Raw genomic sequence first — 25,834 nt, 5'->3', positions numbered from 1 at the left:
CCACTTAGGAAGCAACACTGATTGACCCGACGAGGGTTCCCGTTGTCAATCAGTGTTGCTTCCTAAGTGGACAGTTTGATTTCACAGAAGTTTGATTTACTTGGAGTTATATTGTGTTGTTTAAGTGTTCCCTTTATTTTTTTGAGCAGTGTATATATATTTATTTATTTATTTATTTTACATTTTCCATAAGAATTGAATGTCCAATTAAAAATGTGTTTAATCTAAAATCTTAAATATATTTTTTGCCGTTATTTAAAAATATAAACACATTTTCTATATCAGGCTTTATCAATACAAGCTATTTTGTTTCAAAAATGTATGTTGCTTTGGTTTAGCTGGACTGAAGGCAAAAATGTCTCTAATGTTTGGTAAAGCTGCTGACTCCTGCTTTTGCAACAAAATATGACAGAAACTTAACTTGTAGTTTCTGTTGGATATGCCACCAAACATGCAGCTTTCTCATGGATTTGCCATTGTATACTAGAAAGTGGACGTGACCTCTGATCCAAAAATAAATGTTTTTGTAAGCATTTTGCTAAAAAGATTAAAAAGCGTTAAATTGACAGATGCTTCATGTCCACCAGAGGTCAGAGGGCACACCTAATTAGGGTCATATCTAACCGCAGATATTTCTCCTTGCTATTAAGCTCTGGTTCCAAAAGACTTTCAGCAACATCTTTTAGATTTGTTCAGATACTTTCTTATTTCTGGGTGCAGATGAAACGCTCGCAGTACAGGCAGCTGGCGCTCAACAGGCTGCATTTCAGCACTGTAAGATGAGCCCATTTGACTAATCACACACTCAGACACACACAGAGCGGCCCATATGTCCGGGGCCACTCCTGACGGCAGGTGGTGCTCAGAAGATTCAACATTTCATAATTCCCTCTCTGTAACATCCCCTGCGGTCAAAGTGCCGCTCACAGGGACGTCAATCCGATGTACCCTCACTCCTTTAATTAGCTGTCAATTAGTGCAAATGAATCAACTCTTCGCCTAATTAAGCAATGCCACCAGGCAGCTCCCACGTACGGGCCATTGTGCGAGCAGCATGAGAAAACCTCAGCTAGCAAACTCGTTTTGGATCACGAGTGCAACCTAACGATCACACTGACAAACACTGTTTATTGAACTCTGTGTCACAGTAACCTCGCTGCCGCTGCCAGATTTTGAACTAATTTCCGTCTTTGGCTGGAGATGCCAAACATCTTGATGTCTTTTATGCGCCAAATTATTTAATGCAAGGTGTTGTTCTGCTCCATTTTTAAATCCTCTAAAGGTTTAGATGATTCTTAAATTGTCTGAAATGCCTCTTGCTGTACGTGGATTTAAATTAAATAAAACAATTAAACAACAAGAACGTTCTTGCCAGTTGTAGTTCCCATTTTCATCATTACGTCTTGTTTAGAAGCTCTATTACCAAAAGTAACTTCAAAAGAACGATTTGGTTGTCCAGTTTTAGGAGGAAAGCGACTAGCTGATCCAATAAGCTTAATGTGAACGGCAATAAAAATCTTCCAGTAATTCTCCATCCAAAAATACTAAAATTAAATGTATTATTACTTTAGATAAAGGGCATGAAAACATAATAAATTGAGGAAGTCATCTGTTGTTGACTTTCTTTTAGCCTCTCTTCATGAAAGACTTCACTCCTTCTCCAGCCTTGTTTGTCCATCTTCCAGTTGTTTTAAACTTTTCAATTATTGCTCTGACTTCATTTGGGCAAATTAAACCCAGTACAAAATTTTTTTAAGCTATTTTCTGACTTTTTATAATCTCAACACATTTGCCTTACTTTAATCATATGTTCTATTGTCTTTCCCATTTTGAAGGGTTGCTAAGGGAAACGAGATTCTGTGTCACATCATATTTTGATCTTGAATACTAAGGAAGACAGGGTTTACTAAGGATACATCAGAAAATGCTGCAGTTCCACAGATTGCAATGGAATATTTACTAACTGGGGACATTTGTAAAAAAAAAGGGGGAAAAAAGTAATAACTGTAGAGGACGATGCTGCAGCTGCAGCAACAAAGCTTCACCTGTTTTGATGCTTTTTGCACAACACAACAAGCAACCCCACGCATCTGTAACGGTGGATGACCCCCCTCCCCCCCCCCCCCCCCTGCTCATGCAATCCTTTTAGCCTGTGTGTGTTTGAGGTTTAATCAGCAGGATGAGAAGATTCACCCAGGTTAGGGGCAGTTCGGTCGTCTCACCTCTTTCCACCAGCCACTCTGCACCTTTACGGGCCGCGATTGTCATTTAATGGATTAAACATTTATCCTTTCCTGTGCAAAGCCCCTCAGAGAGAGAGATGACAGCATCACCATGTTCACACAGCTAAACACCCCCCATCATGCGCACTCATCCACGCGCTTACAGAAGCACGACAACGCCTCTTTTGACGGCACTGTTTGTACTTAAAATTCAATTACCCACTTATTGATAGCTCTCTGGGGTCGTGGGGAGGTACGGATGATTTCCCACGAGACTCTGGGCTCCTCTGCACATCTCCAGCTGGATCTATTTCATGGCTTTGCTCATCAGCAGTCGGCGCAGATGGAGCACAGGAGGCCGTCGTACGCCTGCACACACCACTGCACGCTGACTCTAAAACACACACACACACACACACGCAAAACAAGAAGAATATGTTGATAACAGAGTGAAAGTGTTTAGATAAAAGTAATAATGAGATTTATCTTTGAGTTTTTCTACTACTGCTGCTGCTACTGCTAATAATAATGAAATTAATAACAGCATTTACTTCACTTCCTGCTTATTAATGGAGATAAACAAACAACTGGGGTTTCAGGCTGACCATGACAGAGGATCTGACAAATACTTGACTGAATAGAGATGCATTTATGCTGGAGAAGAGATTGATGGATTGCTACACAGGTGGACCTGATGACTGGACAATGAACAGCCGAGGCAGTCGACAAACAACAGCGGCAAAGCAAGGGAAAATACCCTCAGGATGAATTTCAAGAGATGAACATATCCGTTATTATTTCTCTTCTTCCTCTTATATTCTTCTGTTTATATGCTTCACAATGGAAAGACTGTGAAATTGAAGTTGAAGGACCATCACCATCCCCAAGGAATAGCATTAACTTATTAGGGTTTTTATATAAACATAACAAATTACATAGAAAATGTAAATCTTCCTATAAACTGTGGAAAAATTATAAAATCACAGCTGTTAAACAACGTTTGAACCCTTTTTTCCTTTTTTTTCTTTTTTTAATTTGGCTGCAAAAAATTAACAATCGTCATACATGTACAAATTGCATAGGTTCCTTTTCAGGTGTTTAATCATACATACATACATACATACATACATACATACATACATACATACATACATACATACATACATACATACATACATACATACATACATACATACATANATACATACATACATACATACATACATACATACATACATACATACATACATACATACATACATACATACATACATACATACATACATACATACATAAAAACATTTAAAAAAACAAGATAAAGTCACTGTGAATGTAAATAGATGGAAGGTAAGGAAATGTACATATGAGAGGTTGGTTGTAAAATATACAAAAAAACAGTAAAATGACTGTTGTTTGGTTATTCAAACATTATTATTCAGTATTATTTAACTGCTGTTGTTTGATATCTCCAAAAGCCACTAATGTTTGTTCCTACCTGAACACAGTGCCTAATCCCTCTCCTTTAATCTTTTAAACAGAAGAACAACCCATTATTTCCAATGAAAAAATGCCTTTCGAATACTATTCAGTCCTAATAACCCTGATGAAACCATCTCTTCCACTGTGAAATGCCTCAGTTAGAGTGCTGCACATTTATCATTAACTGGTTTACCAATTGCACGGCTTCTTGAGCTTCAAACGTAACTAATCACCCCTCTCAGCCACAGGTAGGACCCTACAGGTTTGCCACGCGCCTCGGTGTCCCCAGAGGGTTCCAGCGGAGCCAAAGGAACGCCTGGCGAGCGGCTGGCCTCGCCGCGACGCTAATTACGGTCCTCATCTCTGCTCTCCCACGAGACGCCGCAAACCTGATGACAACACGCAATAATCCCAAGCATCACCAGGAAACAGCTGGGGCTGCTCCCTGCATGTCAATACCTCGAGGGTCAATGAATGGAGTAGGATGGTGAGCTGCATTCCCAAAAGCAGGTTGTCTTAAATGTTTTTACTGCACCATATTCTGTTTTAACACAAAAGTAGTGGACAAAAATCTGATGTAGTGCAGAAAATACTGTTTTTTTTTATTTTTATTTTTTACAAAGAATCTTTTTTAAAGTGTTGCATGAATTTAATCATCCCACTGAATCAATTTTTTTTTGCAGAGATGCATTCTGCAGCAATTACAGCAGAGCTTTGCACATCAAAATAATTTTATTTTCCCTCGTTTCGTTGCAAAAAACAGCTCAAGTACATTCAGATTTGGATGCAGAACATCAGGAAATTAATTTTTAAGTCTTGCTATAGACAGCTGGATTTAGGCCAGAGATAGATTTGGTGAGGGGATTTTAGCATATTGTGTTTGATCTAATCTTTCCACTGTAGCTTAGGCTGTATGTCAGTGGTTGTTGTTCTCCGTTAGGTGAACCTCAGTCCCAGAGTCAAGTGTTTTCGAGCATCTGACTGGTTTTCTTCCAGCCTTTCCCTTCAGTCAGCTCCACCCCTGTTCATAATGCTCCCAGCACCATTTTTCATCAGTATGATATTGTGTTCGGGGTGGCGTGCAGTGCTGCCTTTTCTCCACATGCAGGATTATTGAACGTTGGCCAAATGGCTCAGTTTTGGTCTCTGAGATGGTAACTGGAGTGCCATCTTCTAAATGTCACTTCGTATTTTGCCGACGAGAAACCAGACTCTCTTTTCCTCTCTTAAATAGGCCTTGATTCAGAGTTCACTGGGAGAAATTTAGAAAAGTAAAAATGAATCAAGACTTTGAGTAGCGTGGCACAAAACGCAAAATAATCCAAAATAAATTCTGACCAGACAATGAAGAGGAATCTTGCCGTCCTTTAACACAACAGGGTTGGAGTGTGGTCATCTTTCATAAAGTGACCCTGGATTGATGAGATCCACAGATTCCACGCAGTGTGATTGTTCATTAGCAGGGCGCTGAGCTGTAATAGCCTGCACACTTCTCTCAGCTGTAAATCTCTACCCCACTCTGCACCCCGGTTTGATCCCCTGTCTCATCAAAAGGGCTGTGAAGAATGAAGTCAGCTTGATGAAAAACAGAATGAGATTTATCTGCTCCACCCACCTTCCGCCTCTTTGCACCGAGACGAGCTTCAAGGCAGCGAGTGGAATAAGGATGTGAGGCCCTGAAATGCGCTGGTGGAATGTGGATGTTTTTTGAGATGCTGATGAGTCTAAAAAACATTCTGACTGAAAGTCCCTTTTCTGTTTGAAATTTTGCTAGTATTTAATGGAAAGGCAAGGAAGGGCAAGACAGCAAAGGAAAAATAGGAACAGGCAGGAGTTGTCTGTTTTAATAAAAATATAAATTAAACAGCTAAATTGTAATTTTTAAAGGAAGTTCAGACTGTGTTTGACCAGTAATTACCATAATTTAAAGCACCAGTGTAACTAATAAATTCAACAAATTGCTCCCTTTTTTAAAATATGTATATGATCCAACCACCTATCACAAAGCCTAATTAAAAATTTTAAATAATAAAAAAAAGCATATACATTTTTTTTTATGTAACAGGGTAATGTCTTCAGTGGTTTCTGTGGGAAACTGATCCTGTTCCAGAGTTTTTCATTCACACTGTATGTGCTTCCCTTGGATAATATCTCGTTATCCTGATGATACACTGATCTAATGACCCTATGTCCTGATGCCACTTCTGTAATTGAATATTGTAAATGAGCCAACATTCTGGTTGTTGTTTTAATCATTATAGCTGAATTATTCTAAATTTCAAATGCAAGTTTTGTTTTATTCGCTGTGTGAATGACCACAAACACATCATGTGTTTTAATGATTAGTTGATGTTATATGATTTTAGGGAAAAAAAACAAAGAAAACTTGTGATAAACTTTAATGAACTTTATTAAAGTCAGAGCAGGACAAGCATTTGTGCCATGTAACTTATTTTGAAGGGTTCTGGAAACGTTACTGTAACACTTAGGGGGAAAAGAGACGACACTTTGTGTTTTTCTGTTTTTATCCTTTCTGAGAAACACTTCAGTACTAAAACTTTCTGACAGTTGGGTGAAGTCACAGTCTGCCCATCGAGGGTGAAGACTGTGCTGCACAGCGTCCCACTCAGTCTGACCGTTTTCCTTGCAGTTCCACGTCATAAAATTTAGGTCAGAGAACAATGCAGTCTCTCTGCTAGACCGTAGCACGGTGCCAGGACCCTTCACATCCTCCTCTCTGACCCTCATCACTGTAACCTTTCAAAGACACCCCTCCACACTGCGCCACAGATTCCGAAACATGCTGCCACTCGGTCGTTTCCAATGCAAAACTCAGAAAAGTACAATTTGCAGTTGGCGAGCCACATTGTGGTGAGATATAAAGACAACACTTTATTTGTGAATCTGTGGATTTTTCAAAACCTTTTGTTTGCAGATGTGTCTGAAAGGTATTTTCACTTGTTTTGTCTACAATATTGGATTGCCCTGAAAAAAACAAAAAACCCACAAGATTAAAGCTAAAAGGACAAGAAGTCAAGAAAAGTTAGGCATTTTTCATTTATATAAACATATGTTGCATGACATTTATTTAATTGGTTAATGTCATGACTTTCATTCACAGAAAACAACATCACTTAACACAACCTGTAACTTTTCAAAAGTTACAGGTGTTAGTGTATGTTTGCAAAGCTGTATTGGAACTTGTCCAGTAGATAAAGCTCTACAACTGTTGCACCGTTGCTTAGTATTAGGAGGCACAATCATTTCTTGCCACTCCCTTCAAACGCTCCAAATCATAGAACATAGAAAAGATTCTGAAACATTGGAAGAAGACTTGGTTGCCGTTTTATGTGTAATGATTCACGGATCAGTATTAACTCCTTTTGAAATTAAAGAAAGGATTTGTAGGAACCAGTCTGTATAAAGACAAAACAATCCATCCGTTCATCACGTGGTTCTCTAAAACGCCTTGTCCAGTCAGTTTTGGGAGAAAGACGAACAGTCATCCTAAATGGTTGAATATTCACAATAAGAGACCTCTAGAAAACTTAAAACCTAAAGGACGCTTTACACTTGCTCACGCAAAATTCTCTTCTTCGCCTCTTGGTGTCCCTTCTCTTGTCTCTCCTGCTAGCATCTCGTCTCTCCTGGTCATTTTCTTGCCAGAGCAACACCTTGTTGCCAGGTGAGGTGGCTCTCACCTGTAATCCAAGCTATGGAGGCCGAGGCTGGAGGATTGCTTGAGCTCAGGAGCTCTGAGCTGCAGTGGGCTATGTTGAGCGGGGGTCCACACTAAGCTCAGTATAGATATGGTGTTCCTGGGGGAGCATTGGATCACCAGGTCCTCCAAGGAGGGGTGAACTGGCCCAGGTTGGGAACGGAGCAGGTCAAATCCCCCGTACTGCCCAGTAGTGGGATCGCCCCAGTGAATAGATGCTGCAGCTCAGCCTGAACAACACAGTGAGACCCAGTCTTTTTATACTCAGCGATACACTACTGATAAAAAAAATTTACATTTTAGCATCACACAGCTGTTTGAACACTCATTCTTGCTTCTTATTTAATCAAAATCCTTCATATAGCAGCTGGGATTCCTGCTCAACACCGCCTCCTTTTGGAGCATACCAGACACTACATCAAGCTGGTGCAACTGAAAAACTCGAGACATTTTGGTTTGTTCAACTGATAAAGTCAACTCAGTAAACAACAAGCAAACAGAGATGTGATGATTCAGATGTCGGACTTCAGCAGAAGTAAGTTAAAGTTTCAGGGGTTGCAGCTTTGTGATGCTTAATAAAATGATGTAGTATCTGCTGTCCTCCAGCAGGAGGCGGTGTTAGACAAGAGTCCCAGCTGCTTTTTGAAACGAGACGCTAGAATTAGTGTTAAAGCAGCTTTAAGATACAAACATATAAATATTGGTGTGACAGTAGTGTATTCCCGAGTATAAAAAGACTGGGTCTCACTGTGTTGCTCAGGCTGAACTACAGCATCTATTCACAGGGGCGATCCCACTACTGGGCAGTACGGGGGATTTAACCTGCTCCGTTCCCGACCTGGGCCGGTTCACCCCTCCTTAGAGGACCTGGTGGTCCAAGGCTCCCCCTGGAACACCATATCTATACTGAACTTAGTGTGGACCCCCGCTCAACATAGCCCACTGCAGCTCAGAGCTCCTGAGCTCAAGCAATCCTCCAGTCTCAGCCTCCAGGTAGCTTGGATTACAAGTGAGAGCCACCTCACCCGGCGACAAGCAGCTGTCAGACAAGAAATTGATCAGGAGAGAGACACCAAGTGGTAGAATATATTACTGCATGTGATTAAGTTTAATGAGTCAGAGTTTCGATTTAAAGTGTTGCTTTTATTATGAATATTTAACCGTCCAAAGTGACTCTACATATTTTTCTAAAAACTGAAAGGATAAGGTCTGACAGGATATATTCACTACTGGGCCACTCAGTGTCCCTCTCTTACTTCTGCTGCTAGCATCTCGTCTCTCCTGGTCAATTTCTTGTCTGATCAGCTGCTTGTCGCCGGGTGAGGTGGCTCTCACCTGTAATCCAAGCTACCTGGAGGCTGAGGCTGGAGGATTGCTTGAGCTCAGGAGCTCTGAGCTGCAGTAGGCTATGTTGAGCGGGGGTCCACACTAAGTTCAGTATAGATATGGTGTTCCAGGGGGAGCCTTGGACCACCAGGTCCTCTAAGGAGGGGTGAACCGGCCCAGGTCGGGAACGGAGCAGGTCAAATCCCCCGTACTGCTGGGATCGCCCCTGTGAATAGATGCTGTAGTTCAGCCTGAGCAACACAGTGAGACCCAGTCTTTTAATATTCGTTAATAAACTACTGTCAAACCCTTATTTACTTTTGTGCATCTTAAAGCTGCTTTAACACTCATTCTTGCTTATTTTTTCATCAAAATCCTTCATAAAGCAGCTGGGAATCTTGTCCAACACCGCCTCCTTCTGGAGTATACCACACACTACATCAAGCTGGAGAAACTTTAACGCTCTGTTCAGTTTCAAATGACCTTTCATTCGTCTTTATAAAGACGATTTTAAAATTTGTATTGTGGCATTAATATTTCTGTATTGTTTTTTTTATTTGATCTGACTGGGTTATACTGAGACATTAATATATATTCATATCAATTAAATCAGAATAATATAATGTATGAATTAATTCAGTTTCTCTGTATCCCTGCAAAATTAATATATTTTCTCAGCATGGTGCTACCACCGCTTCCATAAAGGTCAGATTTGTGCAATGCGTGACTAATAGTTGTCCTGTTAGCAGTTCGGCTAACCGGACAAATGTGTGGTTTGGCTGTGTTTGGTTTCTTCAAAGCTATTATAGCCTGTTGGCTGCTTCGCTGATGAATCCTCTCCTGGCCTTGTCATGGCACAGTAGGTTTAGCTGTGCCATACCCTCTCCATTTTAAGATGATACAATATGACTCCTCATATTGACTTTTCACGTAGCATCTCATTAAAATTCACAAAACCCTGTTTTTACAACATGATCAAAATGTATAAAACTTCATGATGTAAAAGCAGTTTTCAAGGCACTTTAATTATCCAACGTTCCACCTTGACATTGCTCTTTGACTGCACACCGGGCTCGTAAAAACGAAAACAGTAGCAGTAGACACTGTCACTGTCTGGACTTCACACGTTGGACACGACGAGTCATAAATGTCATTCGTGTATGAGTAAATACTTCATACATGACAACAGCAGTGTTGATATTTTTATGCTCAGAAGTGTTCGAATGATCATTTTCCCAAATCAGAAGCTTAAAAGAAACCTCCACTCAGCTACTTCCAAGAAACACTGACCACTTATCAGGGTGCTTAAAATGCTTCCTTAGCAAGTGTTTTCCAGAAAGATCTACTTGAAGGAGCAGTTTATCGCTGAGGTTTGTGTATTAGAAGAATGCGGATGATTACACACACACATCACATTACAAGAGTGTGTGCACACCAAGTTCTTCAGTAAGTAGGTCTCTCAGAATATTCTAGAAGCAAACACGTTTTGGGTTAGTATTGAACCTTGTTGTGCTTCTCTCCTGGCTACCACAAAACTGGACAAATCAGCTTTTCTCCTTTCTTTTCTTTTCTTACACTCTCAACTCTGTTGGACAGCCTTAAATGCCAAGTATTAGAAATGTCTGCCCTTGCCCAAGCTCTTCAAAATTCCTGCGATGGTGGAACATGTTTTTGTGTGGGAGGACTGTTCTGCCAAGCAAAGCTGTTTTAGTCCTGATTCTTTTTTTTTTTTCTCACAAGAAAATCTTGTTCTTGCACCGCCAAATGCTTTCTCGTGACGGGGGCCAAACGAGAAAGGGCCTATAACAAGTAAAAGGGCAACTGCGGCTTTTAATTAGTCTAACTCTAGGTTTCACGGTGCAGTAAAAAAAGAACAGATATATCATGTTTTGTGTTCTTCGTTTTTGTACTACTTAAATGTATTAGATCATCATCATAATCATCATCATCATCATCATCATCATCATCATCATCATCATTATCAAAAAAAAAAACATCTAAAGTTACCTGAGTGAACACAAACATGCAGGCTTCCTTTGCCTCATTTAAGGTCAGTGTTCATGTTTGAACAATGACAAAGGAACAAAAAGAAAAAAAAAGCCTCCATGGGAGAGCTCTAAGGCATAAATGGCTGCTGACCCCGTCAAAAAATATATGTCTCATATTTCCCAAAAGAACATACTCATGAGCCCTTAGACATTTGGTAAAACGTCTGGTGGTCTGACAAGATGACAGTGGAGATTTTTGGAGGATGTGCATCCTGTTACATCTGTTGTGAAAAAGAAAAAGACCACCATCATATTTGCCTTCAGTCAAACATGATGGTGGTAGAGTGATGGTCTACCACCATCACTCTACCTGTAGCTACCTGTAGCTGTAGTTGACAGAACGACAGAACGATAAACGACACCGGGAAAATCCTGACAGAGAATATCCATTCATAACCTTAAGCTCAAATACACTTGAGTTTTGCAACGGCCACAATAATTACAGGCACACCAAGTCCACCTCTGCTTAGTTCCCATAAACCAAAGTAAAACTTTTAGAGTGACCTAGTCAAAGACTAAATTTGAATCTGATTGAGATGCCGTGGAGTGACCTTGATGCTCAAAACACCTCCAATGTGGCTGAATTGTGACGATTCTGCAAAGAAGAGTGGGCCACAGCGATGACTCATCGCCAGTTATCAAAAATGCTTTAATGTGCTGGCAGGGGCTGCAAAACCTGCCATTAGGTTCCTGGGGCAATTATTTTGTTTGTGCAGACTCACGATATAGCTTTTAATAAAATTATTTTTCCTTATGGACTCAAGTTGTCTTTATCTAATATCAAAATTAGTTTGATAATCGTAAGTATTTAGCTATGACAAAAAAGGAGAACCAAAATAAATCTGTAGGGTGGGGGGGGGGGGGGGGGGTTTTTTTTGGGGGTAATTTTTCAGAATAAAGCCACTTGAAAGAATGCTTGGATTTCAGGGCAAAATTTGATACATTTCCAGTATGTTTTGCCCCCACAGAGGCCGTAAACCTCCACCAAATTTAAATTTTTTCTCAGACAATCCCCACACTTGCAGCATCATTTACAGTGAAAAGGCTACAAGGGAACTGTGGGTGGGTTTTAGGGGAGCCCCTTTAGCATTTCTCAATGCCGCAAGGCCTCGATGGCGCCCTCACTTATTTGCAGCTGGTGTGTCGCAAAGCGAGACGGCGCAGCGCAGAATGTGGAAATCACCATTAGGCATGTCGATATTCGAGGCCCAGTCACCCATGCCAGAGGTTTGGGATGTGGCGTCCCTGGAGGACTGAGTCGAAACGCAGCATCATATGCGACGGCCCCCAAAAAAGGGGAAGAAGATATACCCCTGATGTCTGTTTGATACTTACCAACAGACATTAAACTAAGGCTGCGCAAAAAAAATTACAAAACAAAACAAAAAAGAAAAAGCAAAATAAACAAAAGAAAAGAAAAACATTTGTCTCCTGTAGAAAGCTGACTGTTTTTAAGTTGTTGTTGTTTTTGTAATCTTACACAAAGTTCCTGATATCCTGAGGGTGTTGATGAGATGAAATGAATGTGATAAGTTATTTCTCAGGAATTTACACAATTAGTTTGAGTTCAAACTTTCCATCAGACATGTGACTTCCAGTCTAATGCAACTTACCCAGATTCTTACCAGAAGCCACATCAGATATAGATAATTAGGTATACAACTCTCATAGTGTGTGTATATGTGTGTGTGTGTGTGTGTGTGTGACAGAGAGAGAGTGAGAGAGTGAGAGAGAGAAAGAGTGTGAGAGAGAGAGAGAGAGCGAAAGAGAGAAAGAGAGAGAGAACGAGAAAGAAGGTGAAAGAGGAGGAGTGTCAGAGAGGGAAAGAAAAGAGGGAAGAAAAAGACTCATTGCTCATTAAGCGGTAAGCCAAGTTCTGCTCAAAACTAGCTCTACAAAGACTTTCCTTTACTGACACACACACACACCCATACACACTTTTTCAGAAACCCAAAGCAGAAGTGGACAGAGACACCGGTTTTCAGTCGCTGTGGTTGGCTATGGCTCAGGGCTCTGACAGCAACGACGCAAGCTACAAGTCCCCATCACCTGGAAGCAGACCGGTAAGTGTCTCATTTTTTTGTTGTTGTTTTTTTAAATTTTTTGTTTACATTTTCAGATAATCTCCAAATAGTTTTACTGAAAGAGTACACATATAAATCAAACATCTGTTTCTTCAATCGCTCTCTGTGCTTCATGCACACTTTGTGGCCATCGAGGCTCCTGTCTTTGGTAGCTCTTTTTTTTCACAGCTTGTCAGGGTGTTTCACTTGCACACATGGGCTGGAGGCATGACTCGCATCAAGTGTAGGCTTTTTTGAATTGCACAATTCATCACTTGCCCAAGCTGTGGGAATCCTTGTTTTTTTTCCTTTTCTTCTTCTTTTTTTTGTTTTTTTTTTGCAATTCTCGAAACTGTGAATGATCTAAACGCTGCCAGGAAAACGCATTTATGTGACTGTCATCCTTCTGCCTTCACGTGTGCAAGCCTTTGGTGTTCATGACAATTCATATGGGAGTGTCTGGTGGCTTTCAGGCTACGTTACCAGACAAATAAAGAGAGAGTTGTTATCTCTTTGATGTACAACTGAATCAGCATTTAGAGATGGATTAGTTATTGTGATACCAAGAGCGTTAGGGACATGAAACAGGGTGTGCGTTACACCTAACCGAAGACTCAGCCACTCCCTGACCCTACCCTTCACATTGGGCTCTATGCAAACCCATTCTCCTGTCAAACTGCCATTAGCATATATAACACTCCAATTTGTAGCCACCAGCGATAGATAGGAGGTTTTGGGTGGTTTTGTCCTTGTATACGTTGCATCGACTGAAAGGTGGTTGTGTTTTTGCCAGAGCTCCTCGGATGACGTGAAGAAAGTGATGAGGAGAGAGAAGAACCGTATCGCTGCACAGAAGAGCCGGATGAGGCAAACTCAGAAAGCTGACAGCCTTCACCTGGTGAGGAAGCCAAAAACTTTGCCACAAACATCACACCCAGCAGTAGAAACATGAGCTTTAAGCCCTGCAGATTATCTTACTTTGCAAAACGTGCTCTAACAGACTAAGATTTAACTACAGGATATGTTAAGCAATGCCCAGAACAGGTAGCTTTACCTTAACTTACAGCATTCCCATTACGAGAAAACTTTATGTCTCTGGGAATAGGTTTGTGCTATATTTACAAAATGCTACCTGACCATGTGGTGATGTGTCATGGCTTCTGTTGGGCTGCACGCTTGGGTGCTTCTCGATGTGTTTGCAGAAGATTAAGGAATAAATTAACACGTGTGGGCAATCAAAAATCCAGCGCCAAAGACTGCAGCCCTGCTGAGCTCAACGGCAGGAGTGTGTGTGTTCAGTCAGCTAATTTTATGTGATAGTTGTCGTCTATGTTGACTTACATGGATCTCCAGGTTCAGGTCTGCATAACATCAAAAGTAGCTAAATTTGATTTCCTTCTGTTTAACCTTTTTTTAATTTTTAAAAATTTTTAAATAGGACAATTTGTACCATAACACCATGCTCTGCTGCCGCTACTCTGTTATCAGTTTTCAGAACATCTACTTCTGTGAACTTTATCTGATAATTCGAAGAGATTTTGACCTTCAGAAAAGCCACATCGTAGGCCGTAGTAGATTCTGTGAAACAGATCTGAATGCATGACACTACTTCCAGTGAAACATGCTGCATTTTATCAATCTGTTTAAAACCCTGTCACATTCACAAAGAACACCAGGGGACCACAGAACATGCTCTGTGGTTTTGCTTTCATCGTCTCGCTAGATAAACAGGAAGGTGAATTTTTCCCTTGCTGTGACACAGTCTCTTATTTCCTGTTTCTTCTGTAGTATTTTTTTCTCTGTAAATGAGTTTGAATGTTGTGTGTCGTGGGCAGCAGGGGAGAAAAAAAGGGCTGTCACTTCTTGTAAAGCCCTGATAGCAGTGGGCTGTATTTGGCTAAGTGACGCAAGTACATGGGGTTTACCCAGAGCTTCTCTGACAGTAAGGACCTGAAGGTTTTGGTCATGGTGAGATGACCTTTATGGTACCTGAGTGGAAGATTTTTGCTCTACAATCCCCACACATAGACGGTAAAGAAAAAAAAACACAAAAAAGGGGGAAAAAAAGAAGAAACGTTTTCTGGTTGTGACGTAGAATTAACTCTTTTTAAGCTGTTTTGGAAAGTCGAGCTCTCAAACCCTTTGAATGGTAACTTCTCACACTGTGATGCTGCTGCAAGACGTTGCAGGTGGTTTCTCTTGTTTTTCCAGACTTCTGCAACACAGCTGTTTCTCTGTCTTACAGCACTGTAAAGAAGACTCCAAAGTTACCTCATTTCTTTCCTTAATTTCAGTGTAGAAGTAAAGATTACATATTTTTTATTGACTTGTTTGGCTAAACAAACCCTGTTTAGTCATTGTTTGAATGAAATGAATAATATTCTCATACCTAACAAAATATTTACATTTTGTGCTTTTAACTTCCAAATGAAAACTGTTGTCACAGAATGAATTAGTAGGATAAAACAAAATTAAAAAGTAGAAACTCTTGAAATTTGACCTAGTAAAAAGAGTAAGTTCGTTTTATGTTATATCACAGTTTGCTTATAAATGATGCAGACCATTGTAGGAAAAATATTAACGCTTGTGAAGTACAAAACTTTGACAACAACTATACATTTAAACAACATCTAGAGCCTGTAAACTGTTACATATAGGTTTCATTTTATTAGGTGACTTGTATTATATTGTCATTTTGTTATGTAGCTCAAATGTTTACATGTCTATATCCTGTATATGATATATGCTTCAATTCATTCACAATAATTGTGTTATAATGTGTTTTATAGTCAGGAAATTAAGATTCTTGTTCATATTTAAGCTAAAGTATATCCGATGTCTAATGCTAGTTGAAAACGTCAGCTATTATTTGCATGATAGTCCACACACAAGGAACTGATGAGTTGTTCTGGGCTGAAATATTTCACGCATAGTGGTGGTTTTTAGCAGAATGCTAACACATTATCCTGTTAACAGGATAATAAGTCAACAAACTCATGTTGAGCATGCATTACTTTGGTATGTCCTATAACAGTTATAAAGGCCTTTGGTTTGTCCAGGAAAAAAAATGTTGTGTGATGAAGGCATTCCCTGGGGGACTCCTCTGAGTGTCGAGGGAGATTCAGTGAGTAGCAGGAAAGAAACATCTTAAATGATTTAAATAATAACTTAAGCATTTGTGCAAGATTACTTTTTTTTTTTGCGTATATATTGTGGAAATTTGGGTTGGATGTACAGATTCGACAACCAAGATGTAGCAAACAGTGATAATTGGTTTTCTTGGAAGAGTTGTGTTGTTTATATAACTTTACATTTTGTGGTTTTGATGATCCAGGAATTTTGTGAGGGAAGTTAGAGATTTTCCAGCTTTGTCAGAGGAGTACTTCACCATTCCTGAAAAACCCCACTCTGAAATGAAAGATGTTCAGAAAAGGAGAAATGAAATTGTGACCTACATTTTAAGAACTGCACCATAAGGTGTTATTTTTTTCTAAAGGTCACACAAAGAAATCCCTCACAGTTGTATTTTAGCTAAAAAAAGAAAAATGCAATATGTTGTGATACAATAAATTTCTTTAAAGACACTGTGCTAGATTTCAATAGTATTTTAAACGTACTGTGCTTTCTTCTTTTTTTATGCCTGTTCCTCTTAAAACAGTTTTAACAGAAAACTGTTAAAACTGTATAAATAAGAGGAAGAAAACACATTCATATACATTTAGTAACACTTGTGTTTTTTTTTTTCAGTTTTGATGTAAAACGTCAGAGTGAAGTTGAAAAGAAAACGTAATCAAGACAGAAAATGTAACCATAGCCAAATCCATTCAAAAGTACTAGTACCAGCAGCAATGTTTATGTGAGCTGTGGGTCACACTGCTCCTTTAGTCAATCCTCATATCTCCATTTTAAAAAGCATTGGGACAAAATGGTATTTTAAAAATACCATTTTGTCCCAATGCTTCCATGTTCTACCAACGTACTTATACCATGGGCTATGAGTTCATTTCACATTGCTGTTATTGTGATAAATGGGTATGCAAATCCTAAAATCTCACTCTTAACAGAGTATTATTTTATTATCTGAACCGTTTTATTCTGACACTCCATTTATTTTTCTTCTGTCAGTTTGGGCCACCTGTATCGAAACTAAACTGAAATAACACTAAGTAACCTCCAGCTGCTACATATGTGCTGGACTCATATAATCACGTTTCTTCATAGCAGACTATAAGCAGACAACAGAAAATAGCGGCATTTATGTAAAAACTGGTGTGAAATGCCCCCCTCTAGTGGCTGCCGATTGATGCATGGCTCATATGTCTTTCAGTAGAAGTTTTGGTTGTTTCATTCCAGAAAAAGTCAAGCACAAAACGAGCAAAACTCCGATAGCATATACCGACAAACACAAATATGTGAAACGGAATGGTACGACACAATCCAAGAAACAATTATCCCAACATCCATTGGAATAATGTAGCTATTTATAGTCCCACTAATGTTATTTTTATTATTTAACTGTGTTTTTTGCAAGCATAACCTTCCAAGCAACAAAAAGTTTACTTTTTGTGCAAAAAGTGCACCAGCTATGTTCAGCAACAGGTTGGGAAGGGGCACTCCGATCCATGCGCCGTCCAGCAGACACAACTCACTCTGACACTTTATATGGCATCTTAAAAAGACTTTGAAATGGAATATTGGAGCAGTGCGGTTTTGAAACCATAACTTTTTAAAACCTAGATGTGGTAACCAGGCAACGCTTGTTGTGCCCTCATTAATAGAGTCACAGGACATTTACTTCTTACTTTTGGCCAACACGTTTTAAAAGACTTGTTAAGCACAAGGTCATGTAAAGTAGCCTAAAAACGACTGGTTTGGCTGATCATTTATCTAGCTTGGCGTAGCAGCGCAGAACCACTTTCTGTTATTTTGAGCTCCGATCTAACATTCCTATCCATGTGTGTTTCCAGGAAAGTGAAAACCTGGAGAAGGAGAATGCCGCCCTGAGGAAGGAGGTGAAGCAGCTCACAGAGGAGGCCAATTACCTGTCATCCGTGCTGAGCAGCCACGAGCCCCTGTGCACCGGGCTGGCCCCGCAGACCCCGGACCTCCTCTACCCCCCCCATCAGAGCAGCTACCACCGCCAGCACATCGCCGTACCACACTACCAGCGCTGACCTGCCCGAGGGCCTGCGGCTAAAACAGATGACTGACCTCAACAGACACAGACTGACAGGAGACTTGTGTCTTTTTTGTTTATTGTTGAAACATAGTTAAGGCAAGACAGGCTAAGTTGTCCGTCAAACAACGAGCCCAAACTGTAACCAGTAGAATTCAAGACCTATTTATTTTGCTTCTTCATGTCTCTTTGCTTTCCGATTGTGAATCCATATGTGAATTTAAATGGCTTGGTAAGTAGGTTTATCAAATAGTCCATGTTTACAAAGAGAGAGGAAAAGAAAAATATTGTGCTCACATTTGTAAATGCTTATTTTTAGTATTTCAGAGAGCACCTTTTGTCATCTCATGTCTTGTGTTCTTTGTGTTTGTAATATGTTTTTGTGTGTGCATGTGTGTGTAGGTGTGTGGGTGTGTGTGTGCGTGTGTGTGTGTGTGTGCATAAATGCTCAGGAGCCTTGACAGTGTTGATTGTGGACAAAAAGAATGTAAATGTAAAAAAAAAAAAGGCTGGAAATGAAGGAATGGTTAGTGAGAAGACCCAGTGGATGTATTTATTAAATTTTATGCTTTTTCTTTTTCTGAAACATCATCTGTAAACCTTCTGGGTTCATGTTATTTTTTTTGTTTGCTAGAACAGCTGGGTGTGTGTAAAGTCTACACAGGTGCTGATAACAGGGACACCACGTGACAGACGTTTTATTTCTCTGCTCAGACGCCTCTAGGTGGCACTGTTTAACAGTGTGTGAGATCGAATTACAGTAGCTTATATTTATAAAGCATAAAATAATTCATTTGTGGATTGCTCTGTATGTGGGGGATAAGGGTTCACTGTGGCCCTTGAGCTCCACTGTCACATTTTGCTTGTGCTCCACTCCTGGTGGCCTAAATCAAACGACCTGTTATCTGCAGTGTATTAAAGCAGGAAGTAAGTGTAATAATAAACTGGCTTTAATTGGTTTCATTTTTATTACTGACTCTTATTGTAATAAAGTAGATAAGGATATCTCGCTCGCTCACGGAGATACCAAAACGTATCTCATTCCATGTTATGCAGCTTGAACTGAACTGTTCAAACAGCCTCGATGAAGTTCTTTTTTTGTATTACTAAACTCCGCCCTGGTGGCCGACTTGAACCGACTTCTTTTAAGATTTCAAAGCGGCGAGTTTGAGTCCGGGTGGAGGGTCAGAGCGGGCTTCCAAACACGTGTTACATCGACCTCCAAATCTATATCTATTCATGAAATATTCCGCTGAACTTTCATGCTGAGCTTATTTATAGTTTGAGGGGAACAGTGTGACTACTAAACTTGTTTTCGAGGAGGAAACGCGCTGCAAACTTTGAGCGGCACTGTACTCATGTGTTATACATTTGTAACAAACAGAAACGTTTTGACTTGAACTCGTTTTTTTTTCTTTTTTTGCTGAAAATAGTTATTTGTAACGCATTTTGATCGTTTTATTTAGCTTTAGTTGTTATAATATAAACGAGACACAACTGGAAAGCACTGCATGATCCTCTATGTACTGCATCACTGATTCCACTGAGAAGACCTGAGACATGAGCGAGAAACACACGCTGGAAGACACTAAACTAAATCCGGAAGACTCGGCGAACCATGCGAAGCTCGAGGCGGGCGACGCGTCTAAGCTCCCCGGCGACCGGAGCTCAGAGGACGGCCACGGGGAGCCGCAGCCGACCCGTCTGTACAAACGCCGCTGGATTATCGTGTTTCTCTTCAGCTCCTATTCGCTGTGCAACTCGTATCAATGGATCCAGTACGGAATCATCGGAAACATCTTCATGAAGTTCTACAACGTGGAAGCGTTCACCATAGACTGGATGTCGATGATCTACATGCTGACGTACATCCCGTTGATCTTCCCGGTGACCTGGCTGCTGGACAGAAAGGGGCTCCGGGTGATCGCGCTGGTGGGCACGGCGCTCAACTGCGTCGGGACGTGGGTCAAAGTGGCCAGCGTCCGGTCCGATCTGTTCGCCGTCACCTTCCTGGGGCAGTTCTGCTGCTCCTTGGCGCAGGTCTTCATCCTGGGGATGCCGTCGAAAATCGCCTCTGTGTGGTTCGGTTCGGAGGAGGTGTCCACCGCCTGCTCCATCGGAGTCTTCGGGAATCAGGTGATGCAAGTCTGTGCTGGAGAAATAGGTCAAATTAATTAATCACCCATTTTCAAAGATTTTCTGTAAGGTCCTTGCTTCACTTATGGAGCACCGGGACTGCCAAAATCAAAAATAAAGAATATAAATAACTCAACAGAACAATCATTGTGGCACATTAACCAAAAAATAAAAAATAACACAAAAAGCACAAGTCTACAAAATGTTGTAGTACCCACTTCCAGTCTTTAAACTATATATGTTCAAATACCTCAAAACGAGTTCTGAATGGCATCACTGACATAGATATTTAATTTTTATTTCAATAATTGCATTCTTATCACAGTAAGTATATGTAGAAATTAATGACCTACAAAACTGCAAAAAAGAAACATTTTATTCAAGAGAAAAACAAATTTGTAAGTATTAAAACACCATACATAAATTAGTGATACATGATGCATAGATAAATAAAATTTTGAAAAAAAGAAGGGAATATTATATACAAAGAAATTGAAAGAAGGAAAAAATAAAGGAAATAAGTGCTATAAACTAATATTGTACTATTTCAATTATTCTAGTCAATGCCACAAGGTATGAGAAGATCTGCTGGAGATATATTTTTTTAACACACTCAGCATAATATACTGCTCAAAAAAAATAAAGGGAACACTTAAACAACACAATATAACTCCAAGTAAATCAAACTTCTGTGAAATCAAACTGTCCACTTAGGAAGCAACACTGATTGACCCGACGAGGGTCCCCGTTGTCAATCAGTGTTGCTTCCTAAGTGGACAGTTTGATTTCACAGAAGTTTGATTTACTTCTAGTTATATTGTGTTGTTTAAGTGTTCCCTTTATTTTTTTGAGCAGTGTAGTTTTCTGTGGAAATATCTCTTGAGTCAAGAATTTGACAATAAGAGGCCATCATGCAGAGCTGGGGATGTTGCAACTGAGAGCAAGTTCAAATAAGAGATTCAATAAATAGGAACAAAACATTTTAGCTGTCAAAAGCTTTGAAAAATGTTTAAAAAAAGACACACGCACAAACACAGTGACCAGTACAATGACTTCATTTTCAGGATATTAGAAAGTATGATGTAAGTTTTTCCTTAGAAACATCACATAGACTGTTGCTTGCAGTTTGTGTTGAGAAGTAGCAAAGACTTGTAAATATTAACATTTGTAGCAAGTTTCTGCCGTCTACAAGCATTAGTTTTTACAAGAGTTGTTTAAGACTTTTATGTTGAAGAGTTATTTTCACTTTTACTAATGGAAGTCTGTGTTGGAAATGGTTTCCGAAGAATTAGACTTTCTCATTTAAAAGTGTCACCTGACACGGTTGATGGTAATGAATATGTGAGCATTCTAGTACGATCACATGTTACGACACACCACTATTCATTCCAGCTGCGCTCGCATCTTTCTGCAGTGTCCAGACTGGAAAGCAAGCGGTTGGGAAGCACAATCTGGAATCCTAAGACAGCTCACTTTGGCCGATCCAGGCAGGGGCCCCGCTTCAGGACGGCTGAGATGCCTCAAAACAATACCTTGAAAGGAAACCGTGCAAATCCTGAACTCACCGTTGAAGAATGGCTGCAGTCCAAGGCTGCAAAGGGTCCCTCTCTGGGCCTTGCTTCTCTGCAGTGGAGCTCGGGGCCCCATGGCAGAACACTCTCCTCTGGCTCCAGATTGGAAGTTGGGGCTGACCAAGCTGAGCTGTTCCAAATAGCCAAAACCAAGCTTTACCATCGTCGCTGGGTCATGCTTTTTCTCTTCAGTGCAGTCTCGGCTAACAATGCCCTCATGTGGCTCCAGTATGGCATCATTAGTAACATTTTCATGCGCTTCTACAACGTCGATGCCCTGGCCATCGACTGGTTGTCTATGATCTACCTGCTCACATACGTGCCCCTTGTTCTGCCCGTCCTCTGGCTCCTGGACGACAGGGGAATCAGGGATGTTGTCCTTGCCGGGTCAGCCTTTAACTGCATCGGTGCCTGGATAAAAGTTAGCAGTGCCAGTCCGGATATGTTCCTGGTGACCTTCTTTGGACAGTTTGTGTGCTCAGTTGCCACAGTGTTTGTTCTTGGTATTCCTTCTCACCTTGCCTCAGTTTGGTTCGGAGAGAACGAAGTTTCAACGGCTTGTTCCATCGGGGTTCTGGGAAACCAGGTTTGTCTGAAGAAGTCAACTGATCAAAAATAATCTTTCTACTTATTTTCTCAAGTTTAAGTTTGGTTTAGTTTGTGCATTTTAGCGAGGAAAATTTTTTTTGGTTTTGATGATGATTTCAACAAGGCGAAACTAATATGTGTGGATTGGTGATATTGAAGTCTAACAAATAATTTGCTTACGCTCACACTTTTACACAAGTTTTATGAAAAAGTGTAAAATGTACAAATGTCTGAAAGAATTAGGACACTTGCATAAACATTAGTTTTATTCAAGCATGTTCATATCTAATATAGAGTTTTTTTCAGGAAGTTAATTTTAGTTAATTTATGGTGGACACCAAAAAAATAACTTTTTCCTCATTAAACAAACTAATAACTAAAATATGGAAAAGTTTAGGACACCATCATGTAATTCTACCAACTTTAGCTGGAAAAAAACTCTTAATCTTGTATTCTCACTTTCAACTTTGAGATCTTTGAGTCATTTCTGGCAAGTTACACCACTGCAACTCAGTGAGATTAAGATCTGGACTTTGGATAGGTTCTGAACAGAACAGTTCAGTTCTTCAGTTTGAGTCCTTTTTTTTTTACGCCTCACGTTTTACTGTAGCGTGGCTGCCTCTGATACATATCAGACCTGTCCAGATTCTGCTTCAAAGCAACCATAACACTTTTACTTCCATGATTTAGAGTTGGCATAAGTTTATTTTTCTTAAGCCAAACATGTCCTCTGTTCTGGTGGTATCAAAAACTATTCTGCCCAAAGAACATTGTTCCAGAACTCCTGGTTTTTGTCTTCATGTTCTCTGGCGTTTGTGTTTTTCTTAGAGTTCAAAGGTTTTTTTCCTTGCAAATCTCCTATGATAATTTAACTTGTGCTGTCTCTTTCTGATTGGACAGGTCACTTTGTGTCACTTCAACATTCTGGAGCACACCAAGCCAACTGTATGTCTGAGGGCTAGAAAGTGCAAAACGTCCTTAAAAATGCTGAGTAATCACGCTCTAATTGTGTGCTCCTCATGTGAAACACCTCAGTTCAAACTGGACCATTTTAAGTGATAATACGTTTTTGTGGGGGTCTTAATTTGATTTTTACCAGAGATTGAAATTTTTTAAATGACATTTTACAGAAAGTTTTGCGGGGTTTTGCTTCAGTTTTGATTTAAGTTATATTCTTTGAAATTCCCTCTACAGTTGATAACATCAACTGTGTACAGTTGATGTTAAATATCTCTCTGGACATATATCCAAAAATGCAAGCAAAACACATTTCATGTGCAGGTTGTGCTCATATTTTCGATGCTTGTGTCTATTATATTTGGTGTAAATTTGTAATGTGATATTTTGTTGGCCGTAATTGAAATACCCCTAAGAGTTTACATATTGATAACTATTGATAACATATTGATAACGGTATTTGGCACTGAATTATCTGTTTACCACAAGGTCTTTTAGTTTGTTTGAACTATCAAATATTAAATCAAAATGTCCATTTTCAATTCCATTTAGCTTAATTAAATAGCTCCCGTTCAAAGCATTTTACTCTCACTTCATTTCAGTTCCATCACACATACATTCCAAGTGATCCTAGTTTCTTTTGGTGCTGCTTAGATCACAAAAAAGGTGGCACTTCTTTTCATTTTTAATTTTGTGTTTCTGTGTTCTCTAACACACAGATGGGCTGTGCCATCGGGTTCCTCTTACCTCCAATCCTGGTGCCTAACTTGGAAGACATGGACGAGCTGGCAGAGCACATCAAAACCATGTTCTACATAACAGCAGGAGTGGCTACTTTTCTTTTTATCCTCGTTATCTTTGGTAAGATAATTCTCACACATAAAAGTAAAGCCTTTTATGTGCCAAGTCACTATTTCCTTATCTGGCTGTAAAGCAATTAAGAGTTGATTTTTTTCAGATTATTATTTTTTTCTTTTTTAATTTAATTTGGAATGAGTAGAAAAGATGTTTTGAGCCTTATAACTTAAACAGAGTTGCATTTCTCAGGCTGGCGACAAGATAATTAAAGATTTTTTTTTTTAGTTTAGGCAAATATTAACTTGAATAAATGGGATTTTACTGTACAGTGAAAGGGCAGCTTTCTGTGAATGAATGAAGAAGTAAACCATCAGTGACAGACTCAAGCTCATTGTAGAAAAGACTTTGCATCATTCTCCCTTAAGTATTATTCTTTTTTCTTTCCAGAGCTCAGACATTTAGAGGCGCATTGTGTGGGTCTATTTTGGACCGGGCTAATGGGGAGTCCTTATTCAGCAGATCTTTACAGGGATGGTTTTAATTTCCACACTCTGACAGAGAGCACAATTCAATAAAAAGGAAAATCCGATGACATATGTGTACGCACTGGGAGATTCATATCAAAGATCATTAGTCCACTCAGGAGAAATGTCCTGGCTGAAAGGCTTTCCTGAACAGAAGTCAACAGTATTATTTTGTCGCAGCAGGGTCTGTAACTGATGTATTAGAAACAAAGAAACCAAACGCCACAGGAAAATTCAGTACATTGTGGTAAAGGGAAGTGGCGCAACATGTGATGATGCACAGGATACATGATGTTTGGACAAATGGTAACGTATAATGATCTTTGAATTTCTGTGAACTGTCTATTTTTTTCTTCCTGATTTGACATTTTTGTCCAGCTGTGAGGTCTTTTTATTATAAACTGCTCATCTATTTCACACACCTGCATCTTAATGCTCTTCTATAGATTGTAAATTAATCACAATGCAAAAAACGACAAAAAACTACAATAAACAGGAAAACAGGAAAACAGTTTATAAAGGAAGGAAAAACAGTTCTCAAGAAGATTACTGTCTTCTGTTAGCAGGAAAAGAGTGGGCCCACTGGTAATCACTCTAGCATTCCTTGAAACAAAAGGATGTTTGTGAAAGCATTTCAATCTAGTACCATGCGTAACATTCAGAATAACCACTGTGTGAGTTTGTGTTGTGTGACAGTCTCCTGTTGTAGCTAACTGCAAACTTCAGCTAATTTCTTCCAACATGTGACCAGCTGAATGCTGTGTCACGTGCATTTTTCAATCTGACATCTTTGAAGGTGGGGTTAAAATTATGCAGTTATAGGTAACAACTATATGAACATATTTTTTTTCTCTCCAAACTCATTTTACTACATCATGCCTATGGGTTAAAACGTTTTCAAATGAAAATCTGGTAAAACTAAAAAACAACTTTGTTTGTTTTTACTTTATTTTTCTGAGTGTTAATTTATTGCCTAATTTGTTTAAGATTTTTTGTCTTTCTTTTCTTGGGTCAACATAATTAAAGTCACTGTGCAATTTGAAATCAGGTCACGTTTTCATGGCTTAACTTTTCAGTGACAGAAATTTTGCATACCAGTGCACTAAGCTTGAGAAACATTGCTTAGTTTAGCATTAAGCCCAGGGAAAAGGGTGTGTGTGTGTGTGTGTGTGCGTGCGTGTGGGTGTGTGTGTGTGTGTGTGTGTGCGTGCGGGTGTGTGTGTGTGTG

At 39.7% G+C, this 25,834-nt stretch overlaps 2 protein-coding genes across 4 annotated transcripts in view; both read left to right on the top strand.

Annotated features, from left to right (window-relative positions):
- The first annotated feature begins 12,577 nt into the window (after positions 1-12,577).
- On the top strand, positions 12,578-18,991 carry batf (basic leucine zipper transcription factor, ATF-like). The gene is made up of 4 exons (XM_008397865.2): positions 12,578-12,657; positions 12,740-12,856; positions 13,650-13,754; positions 17,824-18,991. Exons 2-4 carry the CDS (start codon positions 12,794-12,796, stop codon positions 18,028-18,030), a joined length of 375 nt encoding a protein of 124 aa, XP_008396087.1. The 5' UTR covers positions 12,578-12,657; positions 12,740-12,793; the 3' UTR covers positions 18,031-18,991.
- Positions 18,992-19,077: 86 nt separating this feature from the next.
- Positions 19,078-25,834, top strand: part of flvcr2b (FLVCR choline and putative heme transporter 2b) — a 26,338-nt gene continuing 19,581 nt past the window's right edge. For all 3 annotated transcript variants that reach the window (XR_532451.2, XM_008397867.2, XM_008397866.2), the window contains exons 1-2: positions 19,078-20,168; positions 24,004-24,145. Coding sequence is in view for 2 of the 3 variants with exons in the window: in XM_008397867.2 (XP_008396089.1) it covers positions 19,593-20,168; positions 24,004-24,145 (718 nt within the window). In the remaining variant the exon portion in view is untranslated. The remainder of the gene's footprint in view (positions 20,169-24,003; positions 24,146-25,834) is intronic.

This window comes from Poecilia reticulata, linkage group LG21 (assembly GCF_000633615.1).
Source record: "Poecilia reticulata strain Guanapo linkage group LG21, Guppy_female_1.0+MT, whole genome shotgun sequence".
In the NCBI taxonomy this organism is placed as follows: Eukaryota; Metazoa; Chordata; class Actinopteri; order Cyprinodontiformes; family Poeciliidae; genus Poecilia; species Poecilia reticulata.
This window is presented reverse-complemented; position numbering and strand designations above follow the sequence as displayed.

What these genes read in the sequence shown, in the direction of transcription:
- batf (XM_008397865.2), top strand. Translation starts at nt 12,794, where the DNA reads ATGGCTCAGGGCTCTGACAGCAACGACGCAAGCTACAAGTCCCCATCA. An exon ending in CATCACCTGGAAGCAGACCG is followed by an intron (nt 12,857 to 13,649) that starts GTAAGTGTCTCA and finishes TGTTTTTGCCAG; the next exon opens with AGCTCCTCGGATGACGTGAA. An exon ending in AAGCTGACAGCCTTCACCTG is followed by an intron (nt 13,755 to 17,823) that starts GTGAGGAAGCCA and finishes GTGTGTTTCCAG; the next exon opens with GAAAGTGAAAACCTGGAGAA.